Genomic DNA, 12512 nt, shown 5'->3' with positions numbered 1-12512 from the left:
GCACTTTTAGTTGTCTCGACTAAATTTGACAAACGCTGTTGTTGCTCATAGGAATCACGAATTGGATACCCATTTAGCTAATAAAACTTTTTTACCATTGCATGTCTGCTGAAGTGTTTACCATCTCATATATATATGTATGTCGCCTCTCCTATATAACCAGGGCTGCTAAGTCGGGTCGGACTCGGGACTCTCACGTAAAACTACTCGAGTCCCGATTCCGACATGCGCATGCCCAGTACCAAATTTAAAAACTAAAGGTGGAATAGCATATGGTGGAATATTTTTCAACCCTGTATTGTGAGTGAATGAATTATACGACACACCTGAAGGTGGTTTGCTGAATTTCCACGTTATTACAGTTCTGTAGAGTCAGGGCCGGACTTGGAACTCGACGAAATCGCACATTTGACCGGAGTCGGGAGTCGGGTTTATTTGTTTGCCGGAGTCGGACTCGGATTATTTTAACCGACTCCGCAGCCCTACCTATAACTACACAACAACTTATTTACGTTTTAAAATCCCATCTTCTAAATTTAAAATATAAATGGCTGGTCTGATTCTAGCCTTGTCACAGTCTGCTGTTCGTAAAACCTTTCGTAGTTTTCCTTGTCAAATGGGCTAAGTCGGGAGCAGGTTTTTATTTAGCGGGTTGCATTTACAAGGACCAAGACACAAAAAAACGTTGTCGAATATTTACGCTCGCTTAATGACCGGGATAAAACCGCAAGGCAAATATCGAACGTAGTATATTCTCACCAGCTTCGTTTGCAAGAAAAAACAAACACATTAAAAAAACTGAACACAATTTCCGGGACTCTGTTAACACGCGAATCAACTCAAAAACATAACATTGTTCAGGTCGGCTATGGTGAAAAACTTAGAACGAAAGGGTTAGCGAGAATATGCTGGCCAAATTAGTAATATGTATTGTAATGGAATGGTGCGAAAAAGTTTGTTAAATAGAACGATGGTCGTTTCACCAGGAAGTTGGTTGGAATTCAAGTGAAGATGTTCGTCAACTTTTCTGAAGGCCCCCCACAAAACTGTGTGGGACTGGGCCTTTTAACTCTGATTCGGTAAAGATAGCGATCGCATTACTGGACGACAAACGCAGAAAAATGAACGGGACAGAAATGGCCGTTTTTTTTTAAAAGATGTGAGAGTGAAATAATTGAATTTCCGTTGGTTTGAGTAAATAACAATCGCGCCAAAAGGTCCAACATATGTTGATCGCGCAAAAAAGTAGTACAAAGATGCGGATTTTGGTCGGGGGTATTTCGCGCTCGCGGCGAAAACTAGGGCGATTTTTTTTTGTTTAAAACCACCGCGAAACGATGGTCGCTAAAAATATTTACATAAAAAACCGGCAGAAATATGCTGGGCGAAAAACGAAAAAGTGTCATGGCGATGATCGTGATCTTGTAGGGGGTGTGTTAACGCGAATACGAAGAAACTGGGAAAAAAAATCGCGAATGCCAAAACCGGCACGAAACAAGGAAATAAAACCACAAAAAAAACGGGGCCAACAATACCTGAAAAAAAAATGGTGGGGTGTGAGGGGGTAAAGGGGGTTTTGCCCGTCGGCGCCGCGCGCGTTGGGTATTTTTTGCGGCAACACTGAGAGGGGCAGCTATACAGGAATGTATACCGCGAAGGGGGTTCACTGTCCACTGGGTGGCGGTGGGGCGCGGGTCTTCCGGCGCCGTCGGCTCACCCGGCCGCTTCGACGGGGGCGGCGGCGGGCGCATCATTTTGTTCCGGGGCCTTGGTATCGACTTCCTCGCTTGCTTTGCTCGTGTCTCCGTTTTCCTTGGGTGCTTCGCCGCCTTCGGTTGGCGCCTCTGCGTGACGACATAATATTTTTTAAGCGTCCGTCGGAGGGAGCGATAGAGCAACAACTGCCAAATATTCGGACGCGGCAAATGTAAAGCAGTTATAAGTGCGTTGGCCGGCAGTGCAGGAAGTTAGCTTTAGAATTTAAGGGTGTCTGAGCTCATATAGGCCTGGGAAGGAGAAAAAATCCACTTCTGTTACAAAGTTTGGCACATTGACTGCCAACAATCGAAATGTTGCCTCACAATAGTATATATATATAATCCCAAGATTAAGTAAAAAAGTAAAAAAATGCTAAACCAAAATTAATCTAATTTAATGTTTCCAGCATTGGTTCAAATTTGAATCAACAAACCCCTTAGGCCCTAATTTGGCAAACTCCTGCGTGAAAATGGCCCCGGGTTACATTATATAATCATGCATCTTGAAACTACTTTCCCGAATGTGTGTGCTTAGCCAATACACAACGCTGTACATAGCCGGTCGCTTAAGGTAAATAGCGATTTACACGATTTCAGAACCGGCCCTTCGGTTTCGTAATGAAAAAGTAAACAAACAACAGTTGGAGCTTTATGAAATGTTTAACCCTGTCGCAGGACTTCCTATTTCGCAATGCCGAAACGCCGGGAAGTTGAACGTGTTTGGCGAAATTGATCGAACGATTTTCAATCGGCTCGCTGGTTTGTGTTAGGCAAAAGTTTGTTTGGATCTTGCATTGTTGAAGTAAACAAGTCAATATGAAATAACTAATTCAGCGTTGCCCCAAAATCTTAGCAGTATTTTAAATGTCCTCAACTGTTAATGGTTCTATATTAAACAAGTCTTGAAAATCCTTATGTTTGTTTTTTAAGACTTTGAATGTAGCCCGCAATCTATTTTATGCGCAGCTTAAGTGAGGTGTTTAGAAATGGCGGTAAACCATTTTAAAACCTTTCTTTTTTCATTGAATTTAACTATTTTGTTTCAATTGATATTTAAAATGCGTCTAGTGTGCTATATTTAGTTCTTCAAAATCCCAATGATTGAAGTTTCTTACTAAAAGTCAATGATATGTGTGGGCGTGGCAATACTAAAATAACTCATTTGTGTTTTTGAGTCCAATTTATCAGTTGCCCAAGTCAGTCACAATCAAAATTTAACATTGATATCATATGTTAAAACTGATAAAAACTGTATTTTTGAGTCCCCCCCATTCATGCACGATTTTCGTCATCTAAGTTAATTTCGAGTCACCGATTTCGTTAAGTGTTAAGCCAAGAAAACTTTGGCTTTCTGACTACTAAAAATATAGATGACGCTTTCGAAAAATCTCTTAAAACATGTCGCAGTGTTTAAAACGCCCACCTCCGTTTGCTTCTTGTGCTGGAGCCGGAGCCGCCTCCGCATCTCCATTCTCGGCAGGAGCAGGAGTCGACGCCTCGCCTTCTTCCTCTTTCTTGGCTTCCTCTTCGGCCGGCTTCTCTTCCTTTTTCTCGCCTGAAAAACGGAAAGGTGCAAAGTCGTTATACTTTGGTCACACCCGAAATCTACACAAGCATCATAGTTGTCTTCCCAATTGCCTAAAATAGTAGGACTTATGTGCTCTCTACAAATATAGGATTGGATAGTGCAGTTATCCAGATTTTACTTTGGGGGTAATGATACATTTAAAATATTGGCTCTGAAACAAGTCAATCATGTTATTCTTATCGTTATAAAAGCTACGAAAACCAAATCCAAACTATGCTTTAGTGCAAGCTTCAAAGAGCTATACAAGTGGTTCTAGACACTCTAGGGACCCCTTTTTTATACAAGTGGTTCTAGGCACTCTATGGTCCGTCCAAGGCACTCCAGGGTCCCCTTTTAAACGCTCTAGGCTGCCGAAAGATATTTCATATTTTTTAGGATTTTAATTTTTACTCTATTGGTAAGCTTCTTGATACAATTTTTGCGTACGATAAGTTCCAAAAATTAAAAAGTTTTTTTCAACCTTGTTGTACAGTTAACGCGCTGTTTCAATCTTGTTTATTGTAGCGTTACAGTTAAATACGAGCAAGGTTACCGCGAACTATTTATAATTTCTGTAGGATGCTGCAATCCGAAAAAGGTTGCGAAACATTGAGCTAAGCGCTAAGGAATGACAACATTAAAAAAGCGGCTCCAACCTTCGGCAGACTTTTCCGCCTTGGCCGGCTTTTTCGTGCTGAAGATCTTGAAGACCTTGCGGAAGGATTTGCTGGAGAGCCTCTTCTTCTTTTTTTCCTTTTTCTCCTCGGCCGGCTTCGAGGTCTCACCCTCTTCAGTAGCGGCGGCGGCTGGAGTGGCTTCTTCTTCCTTCTTTTCCTCTTGTTCAGCAGCCGCTTCTTCCTCTTTCTTCTCACCTCCTTCCTCTGCGGCCGCTTCCTCTTGTTTCACCTCTTCGGCCTGCGCGATCAGTTGAATTGGGAGATTTAAGACAAAAATAACAACTATCCCGTCTTTGCTTATAGTATATGTTTCCACAACAGAATCTTGCCCTCCAACAGAACACATAATGCCGACGATAAAAGTTCCAAAATTTAATAATAGCTTGAAAAGCGCATCGCTTCGAAAAAAATCCGAAAACCAGTGTAACTGTTAAACGTTAATCACTTTTTGAAATGACCCGAAATGCTTTGGTCAAATGACTTAGCCAGGTTTTACCAAAATACCAAAATGGTTATGTTTTTAAATTGACAGTGCACCGAAATCCTTTGCAGACTAACCAAAGCTGTTGATCCATTATGCACGCAAGGAGGACTAGAAAAAAAAACTAGCCTGTAGTGAGGTTCGAACTCACGTCCTCCAGCCATACCGGGACCGTCGCTCTCCCAACTGAGCTACACAGGCTCAGAGGGGAGCAGGTAGTGAAACAACACGACTCCAATGCTTGCTACATTCTATTATACAAGGGTAGGCCTATTCACTTTTAGGCTTTTCTAGGAAAATAAAGGTTTTTTGTTGAAAAATACACTATAATTTGAGTCATTACAAAAATGACTATTTATTTACAACATTGGTGACTCGTCAACTACGCTTTTAATCATTTTTGCCCCTAAAAGCTGTCGCGGCGCAGAAAATGGCAGTTAAAACAACGCCTTAGTCGTTGTGCCAGTTTCGTTGGGGTCATGACTTTCGGGTAACGCAAAATTTTGCGCTGACGTGCCATTCCCGGAATTTCGCCGACGTTAGAACGCAAGAGCAAAACGGTGACGCATGGGCTTTTTATGGTTGGCTTGTGGCAGTTACGTCAGCAGCAAACTCGCAACTTGTCGTTTGAACGCGCGTGGTGTTACGTCACAAATAGTCATTTAACGACCAAGTGTAATTATCGCTTCGGCATAAAGATGTCAGTGTAATAAACAAAGTTTATGAAAACATGATTATGGACCGCATTAACTTATAATGATACAAGCAAAATCGAAACGTGATTTCGATATACTCGACCTTTTTGACATTGAGAATCATTATCAACATAATGGCTTTTAACAACATAAATCTATTTGACGTGCGTTGCCCTCTGTCGACGCAAAGTATGGACACTAAAACTGTTGTTTCCATTATTTAAACAAGAAAAAAATCGGAAGAGTTTATAGAGGGTGGGGGATATCAATTTTCAATCATTGAATATAAGAGATGTCGTGCGACGAAAAGCATCCAACAACAATCTCATTGAGCATATGGTTACACTGAGTAAAATGTATTGTTTTCTTTACTCTATTTACCCTTACCTTTGGTTCTTCTTGTTGTGGCGTCTCCTCTACTACTTCTGCGGGAGCATCTGAAACAACATGGCGCAAAATTTAATGTTTGAATAAAGCATTAGCTCAAAAAATGGACTTAAATGTCGGCGTTTCGCCTTAATACAGCATTTTTAAAAATTTACACGCCAAAAACCGCACTTTTTCAGTTCGTTGTACCAAAGGCTGCCTATTCAAACGAATACACATAAAACCTGTTTTATATCCCACACTACTGACGTTTAAGTTTTCTTGCTATTTCGCAAGTACGTATTCTAGGCCCAAATGTCAAAAATAGAGGTTCGAATCCTCGAAATTATGGAGCCTTTATGTATTTAAACTGCTGCATGTGCCCGGGTGGGAATTCGTGCTGTAGCTTTTTTTGCGATTTAAACCCAGGTCAAAAATTCCCGGCCTATTTCTTGAGTTCGTCACAAAATGATGTCACAGCTGGCTTCGAGGAAGTGCGTATTCCAGCAAAGCCGCTAGCCATTCGCCACCAGCACGACCCGAATTCCACACAGAGACGTTAAACCGGCACAATAAATCAAAAACCAACACAAGAAACTGCGTCAGTATTGCGCAATCGGGGCTGGTTAACCGATCACGTTTTACTTTAAAATTGTGGTGCCTTTTTTGTCTCATCTTTAACACAAAAACAACTAACCAACGACTGTAAATATCGTCTCGCCGCATTGTTGTGTTGACTAAGTTGGGTTTTACAAATTGATTCTACGCCTAATAAAGTTGTGAACTGTAGTACAGGTATTTACACAGCGAAATTTAAATATAGTTAGAGTGTGCCAAATGAAACAATCGTTTAAAAACACTGCATAAATACCATAAATGACTTGGGATAAATCCCAAAATAGTCAAAGCTTTCACTTAAATAAGAACGAAAAACTAAAACAAAAAAATTATTTCGACGAATTCTACAGTAGCTATAGCCTACGTCTAATTATAACCGATACGTTTTTCTTGGTTAAACATCTTTCTCATTTTGCGTAATTAATCTAGGTCTTATCATTTAAATCACACAAATATTTCCAAAGCTAGCTACTAACGAGATCTACACTTCTTCCGGAAACACAGTTAAAACAACTTCGCCTTTCTATAAACTTGTTCTTACCTTTGAAATGAATAATGTCGTACCGAAATTTGAACATTACAGAAAGCTTTTCATAATACAAATCATCGCGTAGTTGCCAGACAAAAAATTAAAGAATGACACGAAATCGAAGGGCAAAAAACGCTCAACCGAATGATGACTAATTCGTCCAGAATAAACGCTGCGTATTGGCAATATTTAATTAGGCGTTTCTCAAAATTTCCCTTAAAAACGGGTGGAGCTACAAAACCTTGCGTCACATTGTGACGTCATATATTTCATGACAAATTATGACAATTGGCCGGACCTCTCAGTCAGTAATATCAAACTTGCAATTCAATAACAGGGTATAACTTTTAAGAGCATAACGGTTGGAGGAGTAAGCATATCAACAAAAGTAGGTATCATTTTGAACGTTTCGAATAACTCTATTCGAGCATAACTAGTTTACGGCCCATCATATAACCTTCGTTATTAGAAAGAGATAGTAAAATATTGTTTCAAATGCCTCGTACTATATACTACACCCGTTCTGTCAAGTTCATAAATATATCCCTCCAGAACAAATTCTATTAGGGCGGACATTTACAAGAACGATCGAAGTCAAGTGAATTCGACTCAAACAAATCAATCGATCCGCCAAAAATGAAAGGCGTCGAGTTTTATTCGCAACAATGTTACGTCACTTCTAGTTAAGTGTGCAAAGCAAATCCGAACGGCGCGCCTGGTTTTAATAAAACTGTGCCAAACGAAGAGGACTTTGATTACCCAAAATCACCAAGAAGAAAATATAGACTTATGGTCACAATAAAAAAGCGAAAACCTCGACAAAACCGGTTATCTGGTCAATTTATTGGGGCATTTTAAAAAACTTGTTGATTTACCCTCAAAACTATCGGTTAGATTTAGAGGTCCAGTTTGGAATATACATTTTTGGACATTCGAAACCGTACTCTGTCGTTGCTGTCACACCACGACCACAGAGCATAAACGAGCATATAGTTAGGGGGCATGAACGAAACAAAGTACGTTAAAAATGCTGTCTCACCCCAAGACCACTTGGTGTTACACTATTGTTTCACCAAAAAACGAAACGTTAGAACTGAAATTAACATTAACACAAGCAAATACCATTGCATTGCGCCGAAACACGTGGAGTGCCTTTTCTTTATGTTGAAAATGAATAAAGAGTTATTCGAAACGTTAAAACTGATACCTACTTCTGTATGGGCTTTGATATTCTTATTACGTCTTATGCAACCTCCAACATTTATGCTCCAACGTGAAATATTACATTATAATAAAGCAAGGATGAACAAACCTTCTTTGCTTTGTCCGGCCATTTCTTGTTCTTTCTGTGCTTCTGATTCGGCTGCTTGTTCTTTTGGGGCTTCTGCTTCGGCTGCTTGTTCGCACTGGGCTTCTGCAGGCGCTGGCTCTTCGGTTTTGGTCTCGGTGGCAGTTTGGGCTTCTTGTTCAGACATCACGTTTGCTGATTAACTAGAATCGTTTGACTTTGGTGGGGGGAGGGGGCTGGTGGGTTGCTGGTCGCTTTTGTCTTATCGTGAAAACTCGACAGTAAGTACACACACACACTAACACGCACGCACTCTGGCTATAGACCCTGCTGGAAAACAAAAGAGGTCAATTGTCCGGCAACAGACGCAATCGCGACGGGTCTCGAGCCGCAGAGCTGCAGTCGCTCTGATTTTGGAGCCCGCGGGCGCGCGTCAATAGACTGCAGCCCTCCAGGCCGCCGATTACAATGCAACGACGGCTGAAAAAATAACAAGATTCGCGATTGCGGCGGACGAGCGGCTATTGACTGATCGCCCGCACGGCCATGTGCGACCCCGCCTATATGCACTCCTATCGCTTCCACGCCTGCCTCACGTTTCTAGCAACACAACAGTATATACGAGCACAACGTTTCACAAGTCAGCGTAAGTCAGCACTATTTTCTCTGCAGATTTCTCTTTGTCTTTTTTGCGTTTTCAAAGCCCTTGGGATTTTAATCGTTGAAAACTCAATTATGAACGAACAGCACAAAATAATAATGTTTTTTCACTTTAAAGATACGCTGTTTCATTCTAGACAATTCAACCAAGCTCTTACGTATTCACGTGAAAAAGTATCTGTTCATCGTTTTGGTTTTAAAGCTGTGAAACATTCAATACCTTAAAGCCAACCAAAATGTAAACAGCCATGTTACTTCCGTCAGGAAACTGCTTAATTTCTAAGAAACACACACACGCTTTTAAACAGCCCATGTAAAGAAACGTCTATTTCTGTGCCCTTTGGAAAACAACTTTCCTTTCGTAAACGCACTCCGTTGCCTCTGCAGGTGTTTCTGAACCGGAAGGTAAAAACATAATCCCGGCTCTGTGCAACCATGCCACGTATTACGTACTAACCACGTATGCAATGTCACAAGGCATAAAGTTGAACCCGCGCGCAGTGTACGAGGAGAAGCGCCGGTGTGCAGCTGCGAACACGAGAATGTTCTGTAGCTGGTAAGCATGTTGTACATTGCGACAACGCAATACTTGAGTTTGTTGTCTTCTGTGCGAACTTCCGAGCGATATTCGACTTAAAAAAGAGAAATTACGGCGATACACAAAAGTAGATGGTTGTTAGCTGCCTGAGAGCTTTCCTATTATAATTTGTTTTCCTTGTGCTTTTTAGCTTTTTTATTTATTTATCTATTGATATAAAAGAAAAACAAAATCTCGCGTTTCAATACGCTTTACCAGTCACAAGCGATTATAGGAGCTTATATTGAAATGAAGCGCAACAGTTAACAATTAGCCGGTCTTATCGGTACATCTTTCCATAATCGACTTTCGTAAAACAGGCTATGTGCATAGCAGCGTGGAAAACCGGAGTTTTGCGTCTTCAAAGCAGCTCAGTCCGGCCAATTGCCTAAACCTCAAACTGCGCACCAGTCGTGGAGCGACGGGAATTGTAAATATCTGATCAGAGTCTAAATCGCGCCGTGCGTCGGTCTGTTAATCGCATTAGGACCGGCGAACGCGAAAACGCAAGCCGAAATCGGCTCTAAAGCGAAAGCAAAATAACGCCGGCCATTTCAGAACAAACAAATAAAAACAGTTCTGAGCGACCGGGCGTTCGTACGCGCCTGTTGCCCTATATTGCTGGCTGCAGTCTAATTTATGGCTGCTGCTTATGGTGTTGCTGGTGAAATGCTCTGAGTGCACCGAACGTGGCCCGCGGGTATGCCATGCCATCCAAAGACGAACTACATTTTGTCTATAGCGCTCTGGCAATGTTTTAGTGTTCGAGCGAGCACTTTGCGCACTTTGCGCACTTTTGCGCGGAACGGCGAACAATCTGCTGCAAGATGAGATAAAAAGATCGGGCATTCGTTTTGCAAACAACTTAGGTGGGGAAAGTTGTACACTAAAATCCCTTCTGACGATTGCATTTTGGAACACGATACACTGGTTTAGTCACAGTATTTATAAAACGGAAATACCAAGTTTTAATACCTTAAAGGTTTTATTGAATATTCTAGATTAGGTTTATAAATTACCGCATCCTGCATTTTTCAAACGCTAGTCGTGACATATACACGGTTGTCACGCATTTCAAACAAGACTAAATTTGAAAAGCAGATCATAGCTACATTTCCACAGAGTGAGCAGTTGATCTGCTTTTCCAATCTATATAAAAAAATATATGCCTCACCATTCACTTTATAACCAACTCTAGTGTTCATTTGCTGACGAACGAAGTAAAGAGCTTTAAAAATGCAAACGCTACAGATTTTTCTCGCTTTGAAATCTTAAGTGAAACTAGTGTTAAAGATTAAAGTAATAACCAAAACGATTTGAACTTTACATAACTACCATCATAAAGTTTTGCAATTTCTCTCAAAACTAGAGAGGTGCTTTCAAAGTTTTGTCCATGTAAAAAAAACGCCGCAGTAATTTGACTTGCTAACCTGACCAAGGCTAACCTTAAGCGAACAAAAATTAACCAACGCATCAACCAAAGCTGCTGCAGGGCTCGGCCTCGGAATCTAACTGCAAGTCGAAGCAAAAAAAGAGCTGGGACCGGTGCGCTTATCGTCTCGCGGCCGCACGCTCTTGCTTCTTCCCACATAGGCTTGCAGTCGCATTCTCTAGCGAACCGAGCGCGAAATCGGTCGCCTTCGTGGAACGGCCGTAGGCCAGTTTCCGGCCTAGTTTCCACGGCCTCGAAAAGCGGACCGGCCCTTTTTCGCCGTTTTCGCCAACCGTCGTTTTCGCCCACCTTGATCGAACATTGCTTTGTGCAGAAATGGCCAACACCCAAGCCCGGATTAAGGGTGCTGTATAGGCCTAAGACTGTTTACTAAAGAAGGGCCTCATTTTGCAAACCAAGCTACAAATAGTTATAAAAATACATACATGGAAAATTGAAATTGTTCACAGCAAAAAAACATAACATAACATAAAAGCATGTATGGAATGGAACTAAGTGTCATAGACTTATAGTGTATTACAATGTATATTTAAAAATGTAACGGGTCGAATTTTTCCGGGGCCTAAGGCTATAACCTTAGTAGCCTAATTCTTAATCCGGCACTGCCAACACCGTCTGGCGAAAAGTATTAGTTCACAAATAAGAATGTCCGATACTCCAAGATTGGCGCAAAAAGCTTACGTTGCGAAAGCACGTCATTGCGGCAATCTTATAAGCAAAGTATTAACGTTAGGACATGAAAAAGGAATTTTTACAAGGTTGCACCAAATTTCGCTTTACCGAAATTTTGCTTAACTTCAAACGTAGAAAACGCTGAGTTTTGTCAAAAATAATGGCCAAAGTGCTAGGTTGTAATCAGACAGTTACAAGCATCACCGGACATTCTTATTTACAAACTTGTTTTTTTTAACTTTAAGGATGCAAGTCTTAAAAGCAGCTTGCTTTTCGCAAACGTATTTTTTTTAAAGGTTCCGTGCAAATCTTTGCTAAGCAAGGCTGGCTAATTAAGCCAAGTCTAGCTCGACCGCTTTTCAAACTGCAGCGCGACAGAGGCTCCTAAGGCTCGCACGTAAATAGCTGGCATTCTTTCGACCACTGGTCGCTGTTTAACCCCCCTTGCGGCGCTTGTAACCGCATGCAGCAGACCGATAGCGATTACGGAGAAAGGCCAGGAGGAATCTCAAGAATCTTCGCAACCCAACCTTGCAGGGCTAAAGGCTTCTAATTGGCATGAAAACTGTTTCGAGCAGCACTAGTACAGGCTGGATAGACCCCCGCAATTAAGAAAATATATAAGTACATGAACGTTTCCTATACTACGGAAAACCAGAATTCATAAGAGAGTATAATGCAAACAAGCAATAAAATTTACCAACACTAGTTTTTGCAAACAGTTATTTGAATATCACGTCGCCGTTTAAATGCCCCAGCTGATATGTTAACTTCAAAAGCAGCCGCTTTTCTTTGATGCGAAACCCGCATAACGACCATGGTGGACATAAAATGTGGTTAAAGCGGCTGGAACACTGGACAATGAGAAGAACAAAGACATCACTGCATCGGGAGCCGGTTCGTTTAAAAACAGTGACATAAACTGAATGCTGCGCCCAGCAGTAAAACCCCGGGATCAGCTGTTCCGGACAGCGCCCTCTCGCTGTGTCTCTTGTTCTCAAAAGTTCCTCGGCGGTCGTAAAACTGTACCACAGCGCAGCTTGACAATGACCGACGGACGCCCGGACGGGAATTTCACACGGGTTTTTGGCGATATCGATCACTTTATTTGGGCCATGATAACTGAGCGTGTACTCGAGTGTCTATTCCGATTCATAGTGTCTGTTCACAAC

The 12512-nt window shown here is 41.6% G+C and overlaps 1 protein-coding gene and 1 non-coding gene across 2 annotated transcripts; both read right to left on the bottom strand.

The window, feature by feature from the left end:
• Nucleotides 1-626: 626 nt before the first annotated feature.
• LOC146132056 (uncharacterized) lies at nt 627-8301 on the bottom strand. Its single transcript, XM_083397406.1, has 5 exons — nt 8003-8301; nt 5565-5614; nt 3981-4239; nt 3181-3312; nt 627-1844 (listed from the first exon to the last, which is right to left on the bottom strand). The coding sequence occupies exons 1-5, from the start codon at nt 8163-8165 to the stop codon at nt 1714-1716; spliced, it is 735 nt and encodes a 244-aa protein (XP_083253532.1). The 5' UTR covers nt 8166-8301; the 3' UTR covers nt 627-1713.
• Nucleotides 4609-4683, bottom strand: Trnat-ggu (transfer RNA threonine (anticodon GGU)). The gene has a single exon. It is a non-coding gene; the product is annotated as a tRNA-Thr (tRNA).
• Nucleotides 8302-12512: the final 4211 nt, after the last annotated feature.

Source organism: Ascidiella aspersa, chromosome 9 (genome assembly GCF_963924565.1).
Source record: "Ascidiella aspersa chromosome 9, kaAscAspe10.2, whole genome shotgun sequence".
Lineage (NCBI taxonomy): Eukaryota > Metazoa > Chordata > Ascidiacea > Phlebobranchia > Ascidiidae > Ascidiella > Ascidiella aspersa.
The sequence above is the reverse complement of the archived record's forward strand: the minus strand, read 5'-3'. Positions and strand labels throughout refer to the sequence as shown.